The sequence below is a fragment of the Dipodomys merriami genome, unplaced genomic scaffold, assembly GCF_024711535.1.
Source record: "Dipodomys merriami isolate MVZ:Mamm:240054 unplaced genomic scaffold, mDipMer1.0.p SCAF_6, whole genome shotgun sequence".
Lineage (NCBI taxonomy): Eukaryota > Metazoa > Chordata > Mammalia > Rodentia > Heteromyidae > Dipodomys > Dipodomys merriami.
Window position 1 is genome coordinate 55,474,013 of NW_027206179.1, and position 27,026 is coordinate 55,501,038.

The 27,026-nt window shown below is 37.3% G+C and overlaps 1 protein-coding gene across 3 annotated transcripts in view; it reads right to left on the bottom strand.

Annotated features, from left to right (window-relative positions):
* Cog6 (component of oligomeric golgi complex 6) overlaps positions 1–26,806 on the bottom strand; it is a 60,672-nt gene extending 33,866 nt beyond the window's left edge. The window contains exons 1-12 of one of the 3 annotated variants that reach the window (XM_070002910.1): positions 26,619–26,806; positions 25,113–25,256; positions 22,836–22,907; positions 20,980–21,038; positions 16,328–16,439; positions 14,172–14,254; positions 13,454–13,524; positions 11,823–11,916; positions 5,262–5,390; positions 5,093–5,184; positions 3,568–3,632; positions 2,012–2,103 (exon numbers count right to left, since the gene is read on the bottom strand). In XM_070002910.1, coding sequence (XP_069859011.1) covers positions 2,012–2,103; positions 3,568–3,632; positions 5,093–5,184; positions 5,262–5,390; positions 11,823–11,916; positions 13,454–13,524; positions 14,172–14,254; positions 16,328–16,439; positions 20,980–21,038; positions 22,836–22,907; positions 25,113–25,256; positions 26,619–26,771 — 1,166 coding nt within the window. In that variant the 5' untranslated portion in view covers positions 26,772–26,806. The remainder of the gene's footprint in view (positions 1–2,011; positions 2,104–3,567; positions 3,633–5,092; positions 5,185–5,261; positions 5,391–11,822; positions 11,917–13,453; positions 13,525–14,171; positions 14,255–16,327; positions 16,440–20,979; positions 21,039–22,835; positions 22,908–25,112; positions 25,257–26,618) is intronic. The other 2 variants (XM_070002909.1, XM_070002911.1) reach the window with 2 other exon arrangements.
* Positions 26,807–27,026: the final 220 nt, after the last annotated feature.

Sequence of the window (27,026 nt, forward strand, 5' to 3'; positions counted from 1 at the left end):
CATAATTTCCAAAGGTATAAAAAAATTACACCATACATAAAATCATTTAGGTTGCTAAAGATGACTATGGTGACATCATTAAGTATGGGTAAAATGTATACTAAAATAACAGCAAGTTTACTAAAAAGTTTATGTGTACTTCATGTACATACTTACACTGTAAACATCAATATACTTTGAAACTAAAATGACTTGGTTAAAGTTTTATATAGTTTGTGTAAACAGTATTTATATACTATCAAGCTGCATTTGGTACTCAAGGTTAGCTTTTACTGGTTTTCCCTGAGTACATTACTAGAAACCTGTGACTGGTCCAGTTACTTTTAGATGTTCTTTCTTATACTTTACTCTATAGTTCCACTATGCTTATTGTTTTTCATTCTTAAGTATTATATAGAAGTCCCTGTTATAGACAACGAGCATTAAACTCCCCAACACAGTTTTTCTCCACCACTCCACCCAAACTTCACATTCCCCAGGCTTCCTAATACATTTAGAATTGTAGTATTCCAATAAATACATATTTAATGTTTATATTATTACTTAGCATGTAAATATCATTCAAAGCTGACCAAGGAAGCAAGACATACAACACAAGGGAATGAGCAAATGGTTGGAAAGACAAGCTCTAGTGTGCAGTCCCAGAGTGGGTCTGGATGTCTGGAGAGCAACCCATCTAGCCTGGAGAAGGGGTTCCAAGAGGGGTGTCAGAGGAAGGGTGGGGTAGGACTATTTGATACGTTTACTATGTCCCTAGAAAAGGTCAAGTTCACCTAGTACTTTGGATCTGAACAGTGATAAGGACATTGGAAAATAAGCAAGCACAAAAACAAAGCAATTATTAACTGCAGAGAGAAGTTTTACAGGAAGGACAAACAATATTATTTCCCACATCTTCCTTGTTAGGGGTTTTCCTCACATTTTTCCCGTTTTCCCCCCACTTCACTGTCTATCCCTTACCTGTTTTCTTTGTGAGTTTCTCCTCTTCTTGGACCACTCAGTATTGAAGTACCTAGGAATCAGACTGAGGTCCTGCTATATACCTCTACTCACTCCTTCGATTCTTACATGACCTTTCCTAGGTTTTGAAGAGCACCTATATTCTGAATATTACCAAATGTAGTGTCAGCCCTGATTTCTCTGTGGCATTCTTACTCATCATGTGGCTTCGTTTTATTGAAAATATACCAGTAGGATGTAAACAAAGCCCATTTGGTATACTGACATTTTAGTTAGCTACTTTAAGCTGTTAGGAGGCTGGTACCATCATCACAGTAATCTGGGATTTAGTGACTGCTGAACCTCTCCTCTCCTGGACACTAACTTTGGGTTTTCACATTGATCTTTTGTTCTTAATTCTGGTATAATGGAAAACAAATGACTTTTAAGTGCAGACAACTAATAGATACATCAAAGAGACAGTGAATGCAAATCTTGGCATCAAAGACCACATCTTAAATAAGACAAATACTTTGTAATCAGGTAACATGGCTTTTGTTTAGGGAGACAAAACTATAGTTCTATTTTTATATTGTTACTTGTGACAGACAAATATTCAAAATAGCTTAAGTTATTTACACCCAGAATAGGACATTTAGTTCATTATGCTCTGTTCCAAGTATAACTTGTAGCTGCTTTAGTTGTCATAAATTTTATTTACTAATGAAAGAAGACTCAATCAATACTTTATAGATTCCATTGACATAATATATACATATATATATATATATATATATAGTGTGTGTGTGTGTGTGTGTGTGTGTGTGTGTGTGTGATCGCGTGTGTGAATGTAGTTATGCTTTGAGAAAAAAGAGAGAAAAGGAAAGGACAGAACTCAAGGTACAGCAGGAGTAACATGCACAGTGCAGAGGGTCTACTGGTCATGCTTAATTGGGTGTGCAATGAAAACAATAGGCATTGAATTCATATGCCTTGAAATGTGAAGCGATATCTCTTACAATTTCCATAAAACCTCACTGAGGTTTAGTAAGCCCTTTGTTACTCCACTTACCTGATTGTATGGTGGTAAAATTTGAGGAGATTAGAAATTTTATACAGTAAAACTGCCCCAGGTTCGGCAAGTATTACTTGTTCAATTCGAACCTATTAAAGCATGTGAGAAAAGAATTAAACATTCCTTATATGCACACCTTTCTTCATTAATGACACAGTATGAACAGAGCAAAAAAATCACCAGTACAAATTTCATTACTGTAGCAATCATAAAATACCTTTCAAAGATTTCAGTATGTTAAGTCATCGTTGAACAACCTTTTAACTATAAAACTTGGTTCAAGGCAGGCCTTGATTGATCATTTTGAGGTACCGTCAATATAGAAATTAAATTAGCTTAATATTAAATCACAAAACCTACTTTCCTTACAGCAGATTCTCAGTGGATATATACTGCTCAGTCACCAAAAAAGTGGAAGAATTCTTGTTTTTAAACTATAATACCATGTTTGTTACCATTAACCACAGAATAAACAGGAAAGCAGAAGATCATAATTAGCACCAACCCAACTATAAGACTATTCAGGTAAAAAAACAAAAACAAAACAAAACACCAGATCTGGGTTAGGATGAAGTTGTTCTGCCTCAAGTTCAATCACGAGGAATCTTTTCTAATTAAATTTCATTCCTCCCTGATCTTTCCATTGCTTTGAATTTCCTCATTAACAAATGCCATGGAAATAACCCTGATCCAGGCCTACTTGCATGCTGTACTGGAACTGTCCTTAAGTGACTATTCACTTTCATCCCTTTCCAACTAGTTTTTAAATGCCTGTAGATAAGGGGCTGTCTGCTGCCTTACACCTCTGCAGCATCTGCTAAAACACTACATACACAGATGTTTTGCAAGCTGAAGGTTCTCTGTACATGGACTTCGCACATGTCGTAATACCGACAGATATAATGTGAAAAAAATGAGTTTTTTTAAATAAATGCATCCATAATGGCACACAAAATCACTTGAGTTTTTGAAATAAATTTGTCTTTACATCAATATGTTTATGAAACTGATTCATCTCTCAGCTACAGGCAGTAGACTAGATAACGAACCTCATTTCAATTTCTTTTTAGGCCAAGACACAGTAATTTACATTATACGTTCTATCTGTAAAAGTGATGTTTTCTGAATTTTAATATAATTATTAGAGAAAAATAGAAAGGATGCTAATTATAGACAAGACAGTTTTCCCCAAACATTTATAACATAATCTCAGCTACCTGGCAACTCATCTTCTAGACTTTAGACATCAAGAAACTAGTCCTCATTTTAAGAAAGGCGAGAAAGGTATATAGAGAGAACCAAGAAGTAAAAAGAAAAGAGGGGAAGAAGGGAGGAAGGGAGGAAGGGAGGAGAGAGAAAGAGAAACCATGTCACCCCTTGTTACACGGTAGGAGTCCTGGGGAAAGAGGCCGCTGCAGGCTACCTAGATATCACTCAAAGGAAGGCTGAAAGTCAGACTGAATAGGACACACCAGGCTGGCATATTTGCCGCACAAATACATCCTCTCTTAACACAGGTAACTTGTAACATATATAAAAACAAAATATTCTACCTTTAGAGGTCTGCAGACACCTTCAGTGATATGCCCAACAACTTCCTGAATACTTTCTTCAACACCTAAAGTGAATTACTATACATAAGTTTTTTTTACATTATAAATTCATATAAATTCATATAAATAAATACGCTTCATATAAATTCAGAAAGCAAACAAAAATGTCTATAATTAATAACATTAATAATATTCAAAATAACAGGTTATTTTTGAGAACATTACATGTTATGTTAGTAACAAATTACTAATTGTGTTAATATGACTAATGTGTATCTAGAAGGCTTTGATTCCTTTGACTGTTAAGTTAATAAAATGAACGTTTTGTTTAAAATAGTATCTGAGATGGGGGTGAGGAGGGAGGACTATGAAGAAAACAATGTCAAGATGGTTAGAATTTGTTCAGCAAACACCTTATTCAAGGCTTGCAGCAGTGTGCACTTGCTGAGGGCAGAAAGATGAAGACAGAGTATGCAACATAACACAGGACTGATGATCAATCAAGCACTGTACTGGGTACTCAACATTTGCTACTCATAACCACTTTCACTTTTACAGCTAAAGAAACTGAGGTTGTGAAGATTTAAGTCATTGCGTGGAATTTCATTAACTGTGATCTATTTCCCAATTTCAACAATGCCCCTCAGACAAACTTTTTTGAAGTAATGCACTCTTTTAAACTAGATAATTAGGATAACAACAGGGAAAAATGTTTAAAAATACATTTGTGACTCAGATCTATACTGAGTCTAATCTCAGTACGGAAGAGATGACGTTTATGAGGGTGTTACACCAATTTACACATGGACTCTCCTGTGGTCATGAGCTAAACAAAATAGTCATGTGAAACCATGTATAATATTCCTCTTGACTTCCTATCAAAAACAGAACATTCTTCAATTACATGCTAGTCCACCAAACTCTAAAACAGGCCTCTTAGGCCAGTCACAATTCAGATGACTTGAAATTCTATAGACAAGATATTGGCAACTCTCAAATGTAATCACTGTTCACTGTTCTCCCTTGAAACCAAGACAAACATTTTAAGTACATATGGTAATTACTTAAAAGAAGATAATAACATAAAAAAACCTTTAGGATGGTCTCATGAGAATAAAAATACGAGGATGGATAGCAGAAATAAAAGAATTAGCAACTTAATGACAGTAAGCAAACCACTCAGCCTGCTCACTCATAAAGATAGATAATCCCTGAAATGTCATACTGAAGTTCTGAGATAATGTATGAGACACTCCAAAAGTGTCTATGAGTGAAGCATGGGAGTGTAGGCTTCATATACACAGTTAAAGAACCCACTGTAAAACCGAACAGTTAAGAGATAGGACACCAGTATGGAAAAGAAGCCTAAAGCATAACCAGAGAGAATAAGGTGAATTAGAACACTGACTCATTGCACCATGTAGGAGTCAATGTTTATCTCCAGGAAAAAGATGTTGTTGAGAAAGGAAACAGAAGCTTATATTCTTTCTCTGTTGGGCTATCAGATTACTATCAGTGCACTCACCTTGGGCAGTCACAAGTTTTAAGAGGGCCTCCAGGTGCTCCTTTTCCGAGGCCGTAGCTTGGTGGAGCCATGCCAACATATCTCCCACATACCTAACAAAAACTACATGTTAGTAAAGATGTCCTTGGAAAAGACCTCAAAGCTTCTACTGGTATCTGATTTACTATACCTCAAAGGGTCATGGGAGTGCATTTCAATGGGTCGAGGTGTGCCTCCTGGGCCACCTCTTGTAAGAGCATCAATAAATCCACGGACAACTGTACTGCGTCTGGCTGTCCCAAATTCATCTAAGGTATATCTAGAAGAAACACATTGTATAAGAAACATGATTTTTTTCCCTGATGGGTTATATCAAATTACTCATGCAAGACATTTACTTCCTTTTTAGGTATTCTCTCAAGCAATATTGCTTAATTTTTTAAAAAAGACAATTATGAGATAAGTTTAGCATTATGAAAGTTCAACTGATCCCACCATTCAGGAAGAATAGGTGAGAAGATCATGAGTTCAAGGCCACCTGTTTCCAAAGACTTGAAAAATAATTCAATGTGGAAAATAACTAACAATTTTTGCTCCTCCTAACTAAGAATGTCTGAGACTAAAACTTAGCAGCAGGGAAGAACAACAGATTTATTTAGTAAGGCTAGCAGACCCTGTGGGAATCCTGAACTCTCTAGGCTTCAATACTTTTCAGGCCAAAACAAAGCTGGTTGTGACTCTAAGACTTCCTTCTACATTAAATTTTTTTCCTTATGATTACTTTTACAACTTACCACCAAATTGGGGCCCTAAAACTGCTAGCTTTTTTTTTTTTTTTTGGTCAGTCATGGGGCTTTTTTGTCAGAACTCTGGGCCTGAGTGCTGTCCCTCAGCTCTTTAGCTCAAGGCTAGCACTCTACCACTTGAGCCACAGTGTCATTGTTGGTTTTCTGATGGTTTATTGGAGATAAAGAGTTCCATGGACTTTCCTGCCCAGGCTGGTTTTGAACCAAGATCCTCAGATCTCAGCCTCCTGAGTAGCTAGGATTATAGGAATGAGCCACGGGCATCCAGCCTGCTAACCATTTTTTATTTTTTTGTCATGGGGCTTGAACTCTGGGCCTGGGTGCTGTCCCTCAGCTCTTCAGCTCAAGGCAAGCACTCTACCACTTGAGCTACAGTACCACTTCCAGTTTTCTAATGGTTTATTGGAGATAGGAATCTCACAGTCTTTCCTGCCCGGGCTGGCTTTGAACCGCGATCCTCAGATCTCAGCCTCCTGAGTAGCTAGGATTATAGGCATGAGCCATCAGTACCCAGCTTAAATGTTTATTTTGATTCACAATTTTATAGATTTCAATCTATGGTGGTCTAGCTCCATTGCGTTGGGCCTGTGGCAAAGAGAACATCATACTGGGGAAGGTGTGGCAGATGAAACCCATTCACCTCATAAAGCTGGGTCAAGAGAGAGGGAGAGAAGGACAAGGAAAGGATGGGCTTGGATCTCAGTATCCTTATTTCTCAATGAGCTTGCTTCCTTTCACTAGGTCCCACCCCTTCCTTCAAATAATACAGTCTGGTGACCAAACCTTTAATACATGAGCCTTTTATTTTTCAAGTAAACAGGAAACAAAACCAAAAATTCAGCAGTCTATAGTTAGCAGAATCTATACTTACCCATTGTAAAATCTAAATATTCAGATTTCACTAACCAACATATAAAAAAACCACTAATATTTCCAGAATTCATTTTTTATATTCTACTGCTTTCTCTAAAATGCTGCCAATTTAATGAAAAATACACATTTTTTTTAAGTACAAGAAAGCTGAGTTTTACTTTCTCTTAAAGGGGAAGAGTGGGTGGCAATCTTTGTGAATCAGAACCTCTTCTGAGGACCCCTCACTCTTAACTTTGGTTCTTTGTGGGTGTGTCCATTTTCAGTTGAGAGGAACTAGTTTTGAAATTCTCTGCAGACATGACCGTACAGGAATGAAAAAGTATGGAATCCAAGCCAAGCTTTGCTGAACTACATAACTGTCCTGCAATTATTTCAATTTTTTAAAGCAAACTAGATCCAAAATGTTCACATCTTTCCCTTTTCTTCTTGCTCTTCAATTATACAGATGGCTGATGTGAACAATGCCTTCTTTTAAATAATCACCTCATACTATGAAATAATGAACTTATCATTGGATGACTATCAGAGTAAAGAATGCATAGCTATAACTCTTTAAGAATATATCAAAACCATAAAAGAAATGCAAATCAAAACAACATTGAGATATCACCTCACTCCAGTTAGAACAGCAAAAATCAAGAACTCTAACAACAACAGATGCTGGAGGGGATGTGGACAGAAAGGAACCTTACTTCATTGTTGGTGGGAATGTAAACTTGTTCAACCACTTTGGAAAGCAGTATGGAGGTTCCTCAAAAGACTTCACATAGATCTCCCCTATGATCCAGCAATCCCACTTTTGGGCATTTACCCAAATGTTTACAAACAAGACCACACTAAAGCTACCAGCACAACTATGTTTATTGCAGCATTATTTACCATAGCTAAGATATGGAACCAACCCAGATGCCCCTCAGTAGATGAATGGATCAAGAAAATGTGGTATATATACACAATGGAATTCTATGCCTCCATCAGAAAGAATGATATTGCCCCATTTGTTAGGAAATGGAAAGGCTTGGAAAAAATTATATTAAGTGAAGTAAGCCAGGCCCAAAAAAGCATAGGTCCCATGGTTTCCCTTATTTGCAATATCTAGTATAGGTATGAGTCAAGCGGAAAAGGTCAGATAATGTGATGTTAGGAAAATGAACCCTTAAATATGTATTTTAATGTTTTCGTTTCTTTCATGCATGTGTTTCTAACGCATTTATAAGATTATTTCTTTGTTGCTTTGTATGTCCCTCCCCCACAGTGTAACCCCCGCTTTCACTATATTTGATGTCAGTATAACATGTGGAGGAGATGGGGGCAAACAAGTCGTTTAAGGATTCAGGTGGACCTGTTGCAACAATGAGAAGTACAAAATGTCATGTCAAAACCAGCTTTACAATGTCGGTGTGGGGGGGGAGGGGGGTATAATGGGTGGGGGGAGGGGGGAGGCGGGGAAGGGAGGTGAAGGGTAAACAAAGGAGGAGGCTGCAATGCTTGGTAAGAATTGTATGCATTATCCTGCCCATGTAATTGTAGCCCCTCTGTACAGTATGTTCTCAAATAAAATAAAATTAAATTAAAAAAAAAAAGAAAAGAAAAAAAAAAAGAATATATCAAAATAATATTTCCCAAGATCCTAGTGACTGCAGGAATCTGACACAACATAATTTTGATGCCAAAGATCTTTCACTGTGACCACAGTTTAATCAGAAATGTTATTCCAATAGCATTTTAGAGCCGCAACTATTGAGCCAGGTAAACATGAGGACTTAATAGAAAAATATTAATAAGCATGAATATTAATGTTGATCCTTCAAGAACAAATGTAATTTAAGCAAAAACAGCATGAACCAATGAAAAACCTTTTATTGCATAAATGAAACAACTCTGTCAGAGACAGAGAAAAGGGTTTTCACTAAAATCACTCTCTTCCAACTAAAAATTTCAAAATGTAGCTGTGTAAAGAGAAGCTTTACATAAGCTGCATACACATTCTTAAACGCTTCCAGTTGAAAATAACAGTATCATTTTAATTATATCTATCTGTATGAATAGAAAATTCTAGTCAAAAGCAAATAAAAACAAAAAAGTACTCAAAAAGTAAATTAAAAAAACAAAAGGTTAATGTAGAATTTCCTCTTTAGAATGCAATGGAAAGACATAAAGAATGAACAAAAATCAGCATTGTACAAATTACTACATTTTCAAATAACATATGTTTACCAAAAGACGAAATCTTCATGTTTTTCATTTCCATTTAGAATAAATTCAGAAAAAAGTTTTGTCCTGGTTTATTAAAATAACGCATTGCACTATGTAAGAACAATGAGTTAGGCCACTCTCCCCAAGTATTTCAATAATTCGCATTTTATTTTCTGTTATTTTCAACTTTCACATAAAGACAATCAAGAATGATGTACTCGTTATCTTGCCCATGTAATTGTAACCCCTCTATACGGTATTTTCACAATAAAAAAAAAGAAAAAGAAATCGTCACTGTAAAAATTAAATGAAGTTCACATACTGCCATCTAGTGGGTACCATGAAATAGTGGGTTTTCCCCCTAAATTTAGAAACTTGGAAGGCAATTTTTGTTTTTTAACATTCACTATATCATAATCAACTGGATCTAAAAACCCCTTCTCCAATCAGCTCCCAAATGTCCCTTAAGACCTTTCAAATTGCCATTACTGCCCTGTGAACTGGCAACAAGCCTTTCAGAGATAAATCTTTGCTTTTCCATAAGCTTCTCTATTCTATCTTTCAGGTTTTTCCTGTTTTCAAAGAAGCCTTAACTGAGACCTTAGAATCATATTTTACAATGAGACTCCATCTCATTGCAGTTGGAATGGCTACTAAAAAACAGATAAATGCTGGTGAGGATGTGGAGAAAATGAACTCTCATTTGCTGGTAGTGGGAATGCAAATTAGTGCAGCTACTGTGAACTATGGTATGGAGGTTCTTGGAAAATTAAAAATGTAACTACCTTACAAGTACCACTTCTGTGTATATAACCAAAGGATACGAAGTCAGCATGTGAAAGACAGACATGTATGTCCATGTTTATTGTGGCATTGCTCATTATAACTAAGATATATGAATTCATCAAGTGAATGGATAAAGAAAATGTAGACACACACACACACACACACACACACACACGGGATACTATTTAGCCATGACACACACACACACACACACACACACACACACACACACACACACACACACACACACACACACACACACACACACACACACACACACACACACGGGATACTATTTAGCCATGAAGAAAAATGTCATTTGTAGCAAAACAGATGAACTTGAGAAATATAATTTTAAGCAAAATAAGGCAGACACAGGGAGACAAGTATTGCATATTCTCTCTTCTATCTGAAAACCTCAAAAAAGAAAACATTGACCTGTACTCATTATCTTGCCCATGTAATTGTAATCCCTCTATACAGTATTTTCACAATAAAAAAAAAAGATTTAAAAAAAAACATTGACCTGAAGCCAAATATGATTATCAGCAACTGGGAACAAGGTTAGTGGAGTAGAGGGTGAATGGAGGGGGAATGAATATGTACACTGTGTGCATGTATAGAAATATCACAATGAATTTCACTAAGATGCATAGTGAATACATGTCAGAAAAAATAGATATAAAAATAATAATTTAGTAAAAACTTATTTATATGGCAGAAGTTAGCTGTCCTATTTAGGAACTCAAAACACGAGAGGACATATAAAAGATTAATCTTGTGAATAAATATCTGTAGACAATATAATACTTTTGATTAAAGTCACACACCAAATGTCTTAAGTAGTAAAAGAATATCCTAATTATTTAAAATGTCAAAATAAAAACATTGGCAAAGAAATTGTGAAGCAGACATCAAATGCTAAGCAGTGGATCAATGGTAACTGAGAGCTGATATGTACATGCACAACACTCAAGGCCATTACGATCTGGCCTGGCTACTAACTCAACAGCCAGTTCAGGGTTTTCAAATGGATTCACCACTGCTGGATCTTTTTCACTTCACATCTTCACATTTGCCATTGGCTTAATGTGGAATGTTCTTCCATACTTCTTATTGGGGAGAAAGCATACTCAACTTCAGAATTCACTGTCTGCCTACTCCCTTCAGGAAGTGTTCCTCAGGGTTCTCCTGCCTCTAATTCAGAGTTCTTGAGCCACACCGCACCTAGGAAAAGCCCTGAGACTAGCAATATAATAGTTCATTACAGTATACTTGCTTATGCCTGGCTTTATAAAATACAGCAGTTTGGAAGGCAGTGTTTTATCCATGCTGTATCTCTGCACATAAAATAGTATGTAACATGTAGTAAGTACTAAGTAAGCAGCACAAAGTGCTATCATTTTATATAGTAGAGAGACACTTGTGTTCTGTAATCTTATTATAGGATAAGCAATATTCCAGTCCTTATGTAAAGGAGGAATCTTTAAAAATCATTCAAGATCCTCTGCAAGAGATGATTTAGGGCCTCTGTAGGAGTCCCCTAGCTGCCTTCTGAATAAGTGCTACCCTCTTGGACTCTTAAAGCTTGTCCTCAAATCATGCAAGACATTTAAGAAAAGTAGTTTTTGGTTGTTTTGTGAGAACTAAGATGAAATAATTAAAATTAGGAATAATTTTTTGTAAACAAACTAAGCCACAGGATTCTCAGGCAAAGAAATCTTTTGGTTGGCATAACTTACAAGATCAAAGACCAGTCCTATTGATGGAACCCTGATTTTAAATGACTGTTTTCATCTCTGGGTAATAATATTTCACAGTCTCTAGGGAAGGTTAATACAGGAGTTTAGTGAATAAATGAGATGACAAAGTAGTCAAGTCACTTGGCCTCCACATGAGTGGGAAGCAGTCTGAGTACAAAGACCTCAGTCTTCCCTTTCAGACTGTGCTCTACGACAAGAAATGTTCAAGTAAGCTGCAAAGATACACAGGTGCAAAGAGATGGCATAACTTACAATTACTCAAACTACTATGTAACATTTTCAAGATTCCAACAAATCAGCAAAGAAAAAGTAGGATTTCCTACTTACTTATATAAGACTGGTCTATCCTGTAGGGCTTCCATGGCTTGTGTTAGTACTGGAGATATATCACAGGATTCTTGTGTCAATGTTCTGCATTCATCTGGAAAATTTGTAACATTGTAACTTTTATTCAATTAAAATTACTTCTCTAGTATGTCCAGTATATCCCAATAGTCTAAATTCTTTTTTTTTGTCGGTAGTGGGGCTTGAACTCTGGGTCTGGGCACTGTCCCGCAGCTCTTCAGCTCAAGGCAAGCACTCTACCGCTTGAGCCACAGCACCACTTCCAGTTTTCTAGTGGTTTATTAGAGATTAGAGTTTCATAGACTTTCTTGCCTGGGCTGGCTTTGAACTGTGATCCTCAGATCTCAACCTCCTGAGTAGCTGGGATTACAGGCGTGAGCCACTGGCGCCCAGCTTAATAGTCTAAAATTCTATAGTAGATGATCCCATGCTTAGAAAAACAGAAAGAATATACCAACCAAAGCCTAATTTATACCTAGGCAACCCAGTGGCTCACATCTTTAATCCTAGCTACTCAGGAGGCTGAGACCTGGAAGATAAAGGTTCAAAGCCAATCCAGGCAGAAAAGCCCGAGAGACCCCATCTCCAATTAACTGGCAAAAAGTCAGGTTACAGGTATGGCTGAAGTGGTAGAAAATCAGCTATGAACAACCAAGCCAAGAAAGAGCAAGCTGAGTTTAAGCTGTGGGGGGTAGGAGGGGAGGGGAGTAAAGGGGAGAGAAAACCTCAAAAAACAAAAACCAAACAATACACAAAATCCCACCTAATTTATGTTACCAAACAAACTGAAAAAAAAATCAAGCTTGTGTAGCACATATGCTATCAGGTATACTTCAAAGCTATGTTCTTAATAATATATATGTATATATGAATTAGTGCCTTAACCATGGCATTATAAATTATTTATACTAAAAGTATATTCCAAGTTTCTTTCCTCAGAATCAATCTTTAAGAAGTTTGTTCATAAAGATAATAAAATTCTAACAGTCTGAGTTTTAGGAAACTTTTCTTCCAGGGTCTTATACTCTGTAGGCAAGTACTTCACTACTGAGCTGCATACCAGTCCCAATGTTTTTGTTTTTCATTTTATAATCCAGTTTATTCCCAAACTGCTTACAAGTACCTACTATCCTCACAAAACTTAGTTTTTATTCAGAAATCCAACCTGTTGTGGTATGAGGACACTCCTAGTATATTTCCTGGTAGGCACTGAGGAAAACTCACATGACACAATTGCAGACAGTTTATAGTTAAAGAAATAACTATAAATAGAAATAACATCAACTGTCCCAACACTCTAAGGAGAAATGTTGTCCTCATTTTCATTCTCACTCTTCATGGCAAATGTTCAAAGTATAAACACCAATGTGCTATGATGAAATGTAAAAGTTTAAACTCTTTTTTTGAAAAACTCTTGTGTTATAAAATCAAAATATATCAAATAAAGGCCAAGTGAAATTTTATTATGTCTGTTTTTTTCTGTTTATTTTTATTTTTGTTATTAAAAAAGTGATATACAGAGAGGTTACAGTTACCTAAGTCAGGTCCAAGTGAAATTTTTAAAAAATCAAATATTAATATTCATGAATATGGACATGGAAGAAATTGCTTACTTTGAGCCCATCGGTAAAGTCTTTCATAAGCTGTTTCTTGAAGCAAGGCCATCTGTTCCATAATTTCCAGACTGAAAAAAAGTATAAATTAATTACAATTTAAATTTTTTAGTCAATAACTATATCTAAAAAAGTAATCATTTTTGCTTAATTACTAATAACTAAAGACTGATTACAATAGCTTTCTATCATTTTATAGAATGATTTTTCAATACTTTTTTTCTAGTGCTAGAGATCAAGCACAGGGCTTTTACATGCTCTTTTTTTTTTGGGGGGGGTCAGTCATGGGCTTGAACTCTGGGTCTGGGTGCTGTCCCTGTGCTTTTCAGCTCAAGGCGGGCACTCTACCACTTGAGCCACAGTGCCACTTCCAGTTTTCTAGTGGTTTATTAGAGATAGATAAGAGTCTCACAGACTTTCCTTCCCCAGCTGGCTTTAAACCGTCATCCTCAGACTCAGCCTCCTGAGTAGCTAGGATTACAGGCATGAGCCACTGGCACCTGGCTTGCAAATTCTTTTATACTTAAAGAAATGCAATTTTTAATTCCCTTGCTATTGATTATACTTTACTCTGAACATATCAAAGTATAAATTCCTCCTTTTCCAAGAATAAAGATCATATTCCCATTTCTCAAAATACTATATAGATTCAAAATTTCAATGTCTTTCAAATTTTGGAAGTATGAGTAGCAAAACAATTTGTGCAATGAATACTCACCCCGCTGTTTGCTGATTTGTACGCAAGAGAACTTTGACATCATTATGAATCTGTTTCACTCTTCCCAGAGCCTTGAAAAAATCCTTTAAAATTAAGAATGTGATTTTAAAAGGTTCATGCTTTCAGGTAAAAGTGTAGTAGTTAAATTAAAAGATCAACACAAAGGGAAAACAAATTTCAACTCTTCCAATGATGTTATCCTTCATTGCTCATACAAAGTTCATGCTGATCTCAGCTTTCTTCCAAGTTTTACAGAAGTTACAAGAGATATTTCTTCACAATTTAAGGCATATTAATTCAATGCCTAATATTCCAAACTGCATGCTGGTTGTCAGGAATACAAAATTTATAAAGACAAAATCTCTGCCTTCAAGATATGTGCAGTCGGGGCTGGGAAGATGGCTCAGTGGTAGAGCGCTTGCCTTGCATGCCTAAGGCCCTGGGTTCGATTCCTCAGCACCACATAGGCAAAAAAGAAAAAAGCCGGAAGTGGTGCTGTGGCACAAGTGGTAGAGCGCTAGCCTTGAGCTGAATTGCTCAGGGACAGCGCCCAGGCCCAGAGTTCAGGCCCCACAACCGGACCCCAAAAAATAAAAAATAAATAAAAAATAAAAAGATATGTACAGTCTAGTGAGAAAGAAATGCAAACTTAAAGAAAATCAGTATAACTTTTGAGTTAAGCAACACTCCAGATGTTTTATGTATTTGTTACATACTTATTGATACCTCTTTATCTAAGACTAAAATAAAAATCCAAACACATAGAAGATGTTCATTAAATACTTAGGCATTATCTGGTGTAACATTTTTTTTTCCTTTACAAAGATAAATTGGAGTTTTAGATTATAAATGTTACACAGTATGCCACTGAGAAGCTCAGTGGGACCCTATCTTCACCTTAAGAACCCTTCTTCAGCCAGGTGCCGGTGGCTCACACCAGTAATCCTAGCTACTCAGAAGGTTGAGATGACAATCACGGTTTAAAGCCAGGCCAGGCTGGAAAGTAGGTGAGACTCTAATCTCCAATAAACTACTCAGACAAAGCTGGAAGTGGCACCAAAAAGAAGCTGAGGGACAGCAACCAGGCCCTGAGTTCAAGCCCCAGGATTGGAAAAAGAAACAAACAAAACCCAAAAAAGCTTTTTTCCCCTTTGATTCCAGAAAAATTATAATAGGTCTAAGTTTATAGTTACTCCAAGTTAGGAGACAAATTTTCTTTTTGGATAAATTTCATGGTTTCAAAAAAAAAACATTTATCATTTATCTCATTACTTAGCATTTTGTGAGTCTTCTAATTCTGTCATTTTACCAAAAAAGGCAAAACTTAAAAAATTATATGAAAAGATAATCAACTTCTAACTACAGAAAAGACACAAAGTTACAAAAGAAAAAATATAAAATCATTTTAATATCACTAATATTAAAACAAAATATAACTGTCCTATGATGTTGAAGTAGATAAAGAGAATGTACATATATATTTGCACTGGTAGAGGAGACAGAAGATGGAAAAGGCTAAATCCTCATTTTTCTTTTTTCTTTTTTTTTCTTTTGGTCAGTCCTGGGGCTTGAGCTCTGGGCCTGGGTGCCATCCTCAGCTCTTCAGCTCAAGGTGAGCACTCTACCACTTGAGCCACAGCGCCACTTCCGGTTTTCTGCCAGGGCTAGCTTTTGAACTACGATTCTCAGATCTCAGCCTCCTGAATAGCTAGGATTATAGGAATGAGCCACTAGTGCCCACCTAAATCCTCATTTTTTTCCTGGCACAAAATCAATAGAAAATAGATGATCAAAACATATTCTTTTCAACTGGAGGTTTGAAATATAGAATTCACAAAGCAATTGCCAATGTTGTAACTAGTGACAAAGTTCTTACAGAGGTTCTTGGTTTTTCTAACCAAGCTGTTTTAGATGCTTTCATTTTTAAAATCAAAAATTAAAAAGTAATTAAAATATGCACCTTAATTTCCACTGTAAAAATACTTTTAGACAAATTACTTTTTCAGATGGGAAGATAAAAAGTTCACAATGTCAGCTCCCAAGCTCAGAGTTCAAGCCCCATGACCAACCCCCCAAAAAAAGTTCACAATGTAACGTTTCTACATAACATTTAAAAGTGACATAGTTTCAGTGACTGTAAGAGAAGGCAAAGTTACCTCAGTTACAGGTCCTTCCTTTGCCCCCCGAAGCAGACCCATTTCATCAGTAGTCAGCTGGAACTTGGATAAGAAGGCATCTGCCACTTGTGCTCTTATTTCTAATCTTTGGCTATAATAAAAAAAAGAAAAGAAAGATCAAGTATATACAAAGTTATAGCTCTGATAACAACTTCTGAAAAGAAGACGTGAAAGATTCTCAAACATCTTTGAAAGCCTCATTTCTGCCTCAAATGTTGGAAGCTACTAGTCATGTACATGGTAAAATCATTACATTCAGCAGACAGCGAATGATCCTCACAAAGGTGAAGAAATAAGTTCACAGTATTTGAATTACAAATTTTCAGGCACTTACAAGTACTTGAACAATTAATTACAATATAATGAGGTCATTTTTCAAGAGAGAAATATAGTTTTTAACCAATTTGTTGTCAGTTACTCTCTCTCTCTCCTCTCTCTCTCTATATATATATAATACATATATACATATATACATATAATACACACACACACACACATATATATATATATATATATATATATATATATATCCTAAGCCTTTCACACAAAGTATATAGTACACAACCAAAATTCAGGTCTGTTAGTTTTTTTTTGTTGTTTTTTTTTGGGGGGTTCGGTCATGGGGACTGAACTCTGGGCCTGGGCGCTGTCCCTCAGCTCTTCAGCTCAAGGCTAGCGCTCTACCACTTGAGCCACAGCGCCACTTCCAGCTTTTTTCTTTTTGCTTATGTGGTGCTGAGGAATCGAACCCAGGGCCTCTGGCATGCAAGGCAAGCGCTCTACCACTGAGCCACCTTCCCAGCCCAGGTCTGTTAGTTTTTAAGTTAAAAAGAGAAGTTAATGAAGCCAGGTATGGTGGTATACATCTATTATCCCAGCACTCAGATTATTGAGAGATGGAATATACAGAGTTTGAGGGCAGCCTAGGCCACACACTGAGACCTTGTTTTTAAGGATCTGTCTCCAAAAAAAGGGGAGAGGGGAGAGGAAGGGAAAAGAGGAGAAAAGAGAAAAAGGAGAAAAAGGAGAAAGGAGAAAGGAGGGGAAAAGAAAGAAAAGAGAAAAGAACAGAACGGAAAGGAAAGGAAAGGAAAGGAAAGGAAAGGAAAGGAAAGGAAAGGAAAGGAAAGGAAAGGAAAGGAAAGGAAAGGAAAGGAAAGGAAAGGAAAGGAGGAAATATTCTCCAGAAAGTATTTTCCTGAACTCAAGTTCAGAGAAAAATTTTCCTGAGCCTCTTGCAAGGCTCCTGGGCCTTGCAAAAGATAACATTTTATTTCCTAAAAGGCCAAACAAATTCATAACTTACTTAAATAATGATTATAAGCAACTTGTATAAGTTACGAGAATTTATAAACAGAAGCACAATGTTCCAATATTGCCTTCTATAGACATTAATCAGAGTCTATAGCATGTTATGTTACTAGCTCTAATACAGTGCTTGTTTTCTGTCTTCACTCTATGTTCCTTTTCTGCCATTAGAGTACGAACTTTTCATATCTGCCAACTCAAACAGTATTTTTTGAATTTACAATGTGCTGGGGGACTGGAGATACAAAAACAGAATAAGAAACAGTCATTGTTCCCAAAGAGTCATAGTTAAAGAGGAAAAGATGTGTAAATCAACAATTACTCTATAAAATAACTATGGCAATAAAAATGGCAACAGAAAGACTTCATTCAGCAACAGAAAGATTTAATTCAGCACAGGGAAAATTCAAATAAGTCTTGTAGATTAGGTTGGTAATTGGTTTTAGTCACATTTTTTTTCAATTAAATCAGTACTTGTTTATCAGCCAACATTAAATTAAGAAAAGAATCATGTTCTGAATCACTACTTGGTAATTTACTTTTTTAAGTTATTGTGTTTTGGGTTTTTTCAAAAGAGCTGCTGTAATATGAAAAACATTCTAATTGCAGGACCGATGGGGCTCAAGCTTCTTTCTGTATGCAGCAATTCGACCTTCTGGCACAGTCTTTTCTGGTATAGCTGACTGGCTGCCCTGCAGTCCAGAATCCCCTCACTCTGTATTAGTCTGCAACTTTTCTCACCACTACCTGTCCCCACCAGGACAGATCTTTGTGATGACAGAGCTGTTTGGCATCTCGACTGCATGGTACACCCACGAACCCTCACAGGTGAGCAACGTCGTTCTAAGATGTTGATGAGCACAAGTAAAGCTGAGACATCTGGGCAGGACTGGAGGGCTGTGAATGTCACTGCCCGACTAGGATACTTATTATACAGAGATATCACACAAGATGTATGCATAAAGGAAACTGGGAAAAGGCCACAGGGAATCTTGCATGAGTTTTAACACCTGGCCTGGAGATCCACAATCATCTCAAAATAAAAGGTAATTCATTTAAAAATTAATTTTTCAAAGCTTAACAGGAGATGGGAGATTGATAGGAGGCATTCACATCCCAAAGGAGATTAAAGATGTGAATGATGTTTTAGCCACGATAAGTTTTTCACACTGTAATCTGTGGACTACTTACATAGGAAGACCTGGAATACTGTTTAAAAAGTATTGTCCTAGCTAGGCACTGGTAGCTCAGCCTGTAATCCTATCTACTCAGGAGGTTGAGATCTGATCTAGTTAGAAACTAGGCAGAAAAGTCCCCATGAGATTCTTACATCCAATTAACCACTTAACTGGAAGTGGTGCTATGGCTCCAAGTGGTAGAGTGCTAGCCTTTAGCAAAAGATCTCAGGGACAGTGCCCAGGCCCTGAGTTCAGACCCTGCAACTGACAAAATTAAAAGGGGATAAACATGGTCCTGAGCCCAATCCAGGACCTATCAAGTCATGAAAACAAAATACAGGTGTTTAATTTTATTCTAGAAGTATACGAGGACAGACTTGGAAGGTGGCACTCTACTGAGCCTGAAGGTGTTCTACGCTCACTGGATACAGCCTCAGATGGCACCCATGACACCTATGATGAGACTAGGTGATGTAAAGAGCACTATTTGAAGAAGCAACTGTTCCAGTTGTAATGGGCAAAAGAAATCTGTGCTCATCTTTAGTCAAAATGTGCCACCTATAAATTTCTACTTAGTTCTATCTGCAGTGGTAATACAGAATAGGTCTAGTCATTGGTAAACTAGAATGTTCATCAAATATTTCAGAGAACCATCATGTCCCTTGTAGGCTTGTATTTCTAAGTACACAATTCTGTCAACATCATACCACTTTTCTGAAATCCTTAATATCCTGTTAACCCTTAGATGCCCTACTTTTTCTTAAATGCTTCATCCTGTTCCTGCTATGTTATACTTACTTTATACTCAATGTTCCATACTACTGTGATTCACAGTCATCCCAGACAGTTTTCTGTATCTATATATCTAATATAAAGGAGACGTTCTGATATCCAACAATAGTGTAATCTCTACCAAAAAAAAAAAAAAAAGCATAAGAAATGTGATTTGTTGGACTGGGAATATGGCTTAGTGGTAGAGTGCTTGCCTAGCATACATGAAGCCCTGGGTTTGATTCCTCAGTTCCACAAAAACAGAAAAAGCTGGAAGTGGTGCTGTGGCTCAAGTAGTAGGGCGCTAGTCCTGAGCACATAGTGGCTCAGGGACAGAACTCAGGCCCTGAGTTCAAACCCCAGGACCAGCAAAAAAAAGTGATTTGTTTGTAAAATTGGCCAAAGTATTTTTAAATGATGTTAATTTCCAATGTATTTCAATTTATTAATTTTAGCAAATAGCACTTTCTTCTACATGTTTGTCAGATGGATTACCAAGAAATATTGGCCCCGTCTTACCTACAAGAAAACATTCCAATTAATCTTAACATCTTTTCTAGTCCTGACATTTGTGACTCCTACTACACTAAATAACTATACAACTCTGCACTGTTTGTAAATCCCATCATAGCTTAGTCTAACGAGAGCTGTGTTAAGAATGATTAAGGTCTGGGTATGATGACACATGCCTGTGATCTCAGCACTAGGGAGGGAGAAGGATCCTAAGTTTGAGGCTAGCTTGATTGCATGAGACACTGTCTAAAAACAGAACAATGATTAAAACCTCAATATGCAAAACTAAGGAATGGTGGGAATCATATACTTGCCAATCCTGACCTACGGGAATGTTTTCAAAATTATTTTGATTATGATGCACATTAAGAGGTATATATTAAAAGTTTCACAAAACATTCACCCAAACTAGTTACTATTTTATTGTATCTTTTTTTTTTTTTTTGCCAGTACTGGGGCTTGAACTCAGGAACTCAAGCTCAAACTTAGGTTTTTCACTCATGGCTGATGCCCTTCCACTTCAGCCAGGCCTCTAGAGGCAATAATTATAAAAAAAATATAGGAAGAAAGTTACTAAAAATCTAAACATATTTACATCTTGAAGAGCAATCATTTCTGAACTTCAAAGTAAGTAACAATACATTATCATCTATATTTCAAAAACAAAACAATCTTCTAAACCTATGATCAACTTCAATGCTCACTAATTGCTTTATGTTTAAGTTGCTAATAGATAACAGTTTAGGACCTTAAGTGTTTTATCAATTGTGAACAACATTGTAACTTTAATTCTGGTTTAGTTATCCATACTTTTCTTTCTACTTCCAGATTAATGAAGAGGTAATGTACAAAAAAACTTACCTTTCAGCTTGAAGTTTAGTAGTTTTTACTATTAAATCTTGAGTCTGTTCCTTTGCTGCCTAAAATTATAAACAATCTCAAATTAGTACATTTGAATTTCATTATAGTTCAGAAAGCTAATTGTTACCTCTTTCTGAGGTTCAGGCTAACAACAATGAGATCACTCTCTAGAACCCAAAAGTTTAAAAAAAGATTGATATAACTGAAATTGATGTTCTAAGACCTACCTTTAATACCTGATACATAAAAACAGTATTAATATTTACACAAAAGTAGGAGACATAAACATTTTGAGTAATAGACCATAGACAGATCATACAAGTAACCTATGATTAATTTATTGAACACAAACTAGTGATTCTTCCTAGATGATTGTTGCTGTCCATAATTTCAGGAGAATCTCAGACACATAAAGCATTGTGTCTGTACTTGAAAGATGCATGAGGAAACTCACTGAAAGCAGTTGAATAATAAAAGGGTGAGGGAGCTGTGGAAAGAGCAATAGAGGAGGCTAATCTGACTAAAGTTTAACACATGCATTTGTGGAATGCATGGTAAAACTCCTTTGCACAGTATCTATACATACAAATGAATGACAGTCATGTGTAGCAGGCTGTGAGGAGATAGACAGCAGTGGGAAAGAATGAAAATAAAGGGTAAGGAAAGATGAATGTGGTTGAAGTACTTTATGAGCATGTATGAAAACAGAGCAAGAAAACCTGTTAAAGTTGTTTAACAAAGAGAGGGAGGAAAGTTGAGAGAGAATTACAGGGGGTGGATGTGATTAGGGAACAGCATGTGCATGCACAGAAACATCACAATGAAACACTCCTATATAACTAACAAAGAAATTATAAATAAATAAAATGTGAAAGTGTTAGATGTAATCATAACTGAGTGTTAGAAATAAACTATATTATTCCTGTTCTAAAACTACTGGATAAGGACAAGCAGGTCAAATTCAGAATCTGCAGCTAAACTAGAGGTTTAGGATTGCCTAAATAAGTGAAATCAATATTATATGCATTTCTCTGAAACTCAGGCTGAACATGAATCAGAATGAAGTGAGATCTTTATAAAGGCCTATTTCAGCCTGAATTTACCTTAGGGCTTTCTATTATATAATTCATTCCTCTGGACCTCTGGAATTGAAAGGTTTATTACCAGGTGTGGTGGTGCACATCTGGAATCCAACAAGAGTGGCAAAGACAGGAGAATCTCCAGTTCAGAAACAGACTGAACTATATAATATGTGAGACCCTGAGACCCTGTTTTCAAAAAACCAAGCACTTGGAGATATAGCTCAGTGATTGAGTGTGCAAGTCCCTGTAATCAATCTTAACCATCATAACACATACACATACATACATACATACACTCATACACACACTCACACATACACATACACACATGCACGCACACAAATAAGATTTATCATAATTCTTCAGGTAGCTCTGTATTCACTAGATTGGTGTTAACCACTACCTCAAGAAACAAAAAGCCATTTCAAGTTTTAAGTACACTTATATTCAAACTTCTAACAAGTAATATATCCTATATCCATATATTCTTTTGGTTCTTGAGGTAATGGTTAACACCAAAACCCTTTTTATTTCAATCTAGTGAATACAGAGCTACCTGTATAATTATGATAAATCTTATTTGTGTGCATGCATTATATGTGTATGCGTGTGTGTGTGTGTGTGTGTGTGTGTGTGTGTGTGTTGTGACTCTTGAGATTGATTCTAGAGACTAACACACTCAATGACTGAGCTACATCTCCAAGTGCTTAGCAATTTTTAAAAGCTCACTTTGTATCAGAAACCATGCTAAACCTAGCCCTCCTCATACTGTACCTGTAGACGGCTTGTCATGTCTTGACAACAGCTACTCATTGCTTGAACATCTTCATTGATGCTTTCGAGTTCCTGAAAAAGAAAAAAAGTAACATCAAATATTCTATCTACCACTTAAAAAAAAAAAAAACAAAGTTCTCTCAGCTAAATCCTTACTTTAGCCCCACATTTTTTTGTCCAAGTACTACAGTAGATCCCATATTTAAAGGTAGAAATATTTTAAAAGAATAATAACTAGTGTTTAAGAGAAGAAAATGGTGTACTCCTTTCAAGTGGTATAACAGCTGATGCTTTAAAACTATGGGCATCTTTGTTTTTGTTTTGTTTTGTTTTGTTTTGTTTGTCAGTTGAGGGGCTTGAACTCTGGGCCTGGGCACTGTCCCTTAACAATTCAGCTCAAGGCCAGCACTCTACCACTTAAGCCACAGTGCCACTTTCAGTTTTCTGGGGACTTTGAACTGCAATCCTCAGATCTCAGTCTCCTCAGTAACTAGGATTACAGGCGTGAGCCACCGGTGCCTGTCTGGGTATCTCTTTATGTAAGAATTCTAAGAGTTTATCCTATGATGACAAAATAACCACAGCACAGTTTGCATATGCTTTAAAACATATTTTACATGATAAAACATATTTTTAAAAAAGAAAAAATCCTACATACTTATTAAGTATGCATCAATATGTTATATAATATATATGATTATCAACAGTTATCTAAAATAAATGGAAAATGTAAAACATTTCCAATCACACCACAGAAATCTGTGTCTACATTAAGAATAATGTTTATTAAAAGATGTCTACATAAAGGAAAAAAAGTCATAATAAATACAGATGTCTCCACATTTTTTTAAGAAAAATCTGTACATGCAGAGACCACAAGTAATGTTATACATAGAGACAACAGCTATTTCTCAGTGGCTAGATCTTAAGTAATTGTTGTTCTACTTCCAATTCATCTAACGTTTCTACAATAAATGGCACATAAACTTTAATAAAAATAAGAAAAATTGAAAATTAAATAAATTGGCAATTCTTCTGGCTGCCAGCTTCCCTACAGTTCAGAGGACAGTGCCTGATATTATCTGGCTGATAATGACAACAGTGCCAAGGCGCTGATGCTGCACTGAATCCATAACTTCAACAACAAACACACCTTCTACTATTTCCTCGTTACTTATTAGGTAGACTACAGCTGTGAAGAGCTGCCTCCCCTCAACAACTGTACATAGTGCTATAAAGCCGGGGGAGGGGATAGAGACAAAGCACTTGCTGCACTCTTTTATCAGTTTCAAAATAATAATTTGGTTTCCTTAGAACTACCAGAAGTAATCAGTGAGGGTTCTACTTGAATTTCAGTATTATGAACTCCTGGTTTAATGATTGGTATATTTCATACAAATCTGACCAGCTGTCTTTGGCCAAAGAAGGCCTCTTAGATTAGCTCCAGAGTCCTTCAACACTGATCCAATATCCTTAGATAGACTTCCTGCTTTCTGGTACCAAAAAGATTGTGTTCCAGTAGAAAACTGTCTTTAGAGATAGCAATCTGGATGTGTTTATCACTATTGTCTCTTCCTTTTTTTATATATTCTACCAAGCTTCCTTCCAAGCCTTCTAGAATACCAGCTTCGGTAAATGAAGTCCTACTAAACTGTAAGAAATAACTCACTTTTAGTAATAGTTTAGTGAAACCATACAACTCACATACAACTGTGTTATTATTATGTAATATAAATATACTACTTAACATACAACTATGAATTAAAAAGTACTGCATAAAAATACAATATTACAAAAAAATTTACTTTTATCTTACTATGAATAGGCCATACTCAAGCATGGTGGAACATTATACATTCAAGTGCCTGATCTTGGTCTGAAAATTGTATAATTTAGAGCATAGTAAAAGTTACTCAGTGTTAATCAGTCTCTACTGGAGAAATGTTTATCCAAAAGGAGTTTATTCAATGAGGAAATTTCTCCTGGAAAAACATCCAGAGAAATCTTATATGTTGTTTTTAAAAAAGTTAAAATTCTTATGAGAATTTCTTAGGATAAATGCTACAACTGTCCAAAAGCCAGCATCAGGGAAAGTCATAGGTTTAGAACTCACACTAATTCAAATAAAGACCCACAGACAGCAGTAGAGTAAAAGTTTTCATTCGAATAAGACATATTAAAAGCAAATATACCAACCTACTTGAAAAAAAAAACAACTTAGCACAAAGCCAAACATAAAAGTTCTCAATAAATGCTAAATAAAAAGCACTTGCATACCGTCCTTACTGCCTTGAAAATCTTCACAAACTCCTCATTGATGGCTAAACTTCTGCGTTCAATATCTCCACGTAAATTTCTTCGAGTCCTCAAGCTGTTTTCAACAAAAAAGGTTGAAAGTGCCTTGAGAGCTTCCAACATCTCCTACACAATTAGCAGCAGAACACAATTAGTATAACTGCTTTTTAAGTGTTTTCCTAATCTCAAGCCAAAATGCAAGGAAATAATTTTCAGATGATCTGTTTGTATTAAACAATACAAGAAATACTGAATGACTTTCAAATTACTGAAGACTTCCCTCTAAGAAAATTACCAGCAGCATACCCAATCCCTATGTAGCTTAGGAAAGTTATGAGATTTAAGTCATAATACCCAATTTTGGTGGCTATAGCTAACAATGACTGGTGCCCCGAAGCCTTCTTTCTTATTCATGAAATAAATGATGTTAATCTTATTTAATACAAAAGCATCCATTTTTATTGACAGTTTATTTTCATTTACCTAAATATATATCTAACTAGCTCTTTTTTAATTATATAAATATTATCTTATTTTATTTGTGTATGTGTGTGTGTGTGTGTGTGTGTGTGTGTGTGCGCATGTCCTGGGACATGAACTCAGGGCCTGCCACTGCTCCTTAGCTTTTTTTGCTCAAGGTTGACACCCTACCACTTGAGCCACAATTCCACTTCTTCCATCCTATACTTTAGGCCACATAGACATGACCAGTTTACCAGACCGCCAAACTATGATCAAAGCTGGACAGACAGTTCAACCAGCTACCGGAGAGGAACTTGGGACACCTGAGCCTAAGTTCACTTAACACCGCAGGACCTGCAAATCACAGACAGCGCTTAGAGCACAACAAGCACTAGCAAAAATGAGTTTATTGGAGCCCTAGGCAGGAAACACCCTCAATTGGGGGTTGGTGGTGGTTGCTGTCGTTTCTTTAACCTACTGGGAAAAGCTCTGGTGGTCCTCACATCTCTCCTCCGTCCATCCCTGTCCCCTTAAGTGACAGTCAGCTCACCCTGCCTTCCCAGCCAGCCAGGAGCCCGGACCCCGGACCCCTCTGGGGCTGGGGTGGAGCGGGGGGGGGGGGGGGGCGCACTTTCCAGAAAGTCGTGACTTTTCCAATAAGTCTTTTTTATTTAATGGAGGGAGGGAGGAGTGAAGCCCAGGAAGCCCTTTACCTTGTCTGGGGTACCCCTTGCCTCACCACCCCCGCCCCTCATTTCCCTGCCCCGCTCTGGGGAACCTGCAGAGCAGACTCGAGAGCGGACAGCAGGTGCCGGGCAGACGTCACTCCGGCCAGCTCGGTTCGCCTCGAGGACCCCCGCCCCCCGGGACCTCCCCGTCGCGAACCCCCCTCGGGGACCCCGGCACTCCGGCCCGGCCCGCTCCGGCTCGGTGCGCCTCGAGCCCCCCCCCCACCTCCCCCGGGACCTCCCCGTCGCGAACCCCCCTCGGGGACCCCGGCACTCCGGCCCGGCCCGCTCCGCTTACCTTGTCATTGTCCAGCCTGGTCTCTAGGATCTTATGCAGTTTGCGCGACAGCGGGTTGTTGGACTGCGCCGAGGTCCCGCCGGCCCCATTGCTGAGACCGTTGGCGGCCCCCGAGGCCGACACGGCGACCACCTCCCCGCTGCCCTCGGCCATAACCAGATCCAGCCCACCCACCCCCGCAGAAGGCGGCTCGGCCAGCTCAGCCCCAGCCGCGTTCGGGGCCGGCAGTGACAATACTGCGCATGTGCGGCGCGGAACACGCATGCGCGCTGGCGCCAGCCCGCTGAGCCTGAGCAAGGCTGGAAAGGGCCAGTGGAGAAAACTCTGGGCTGAGCAGGGGGGGGGGGGAGAGACATTGATTAAAATAAAAGGGATTTGAGCAGCTTGAATCCACTCCTGAGCTAATTA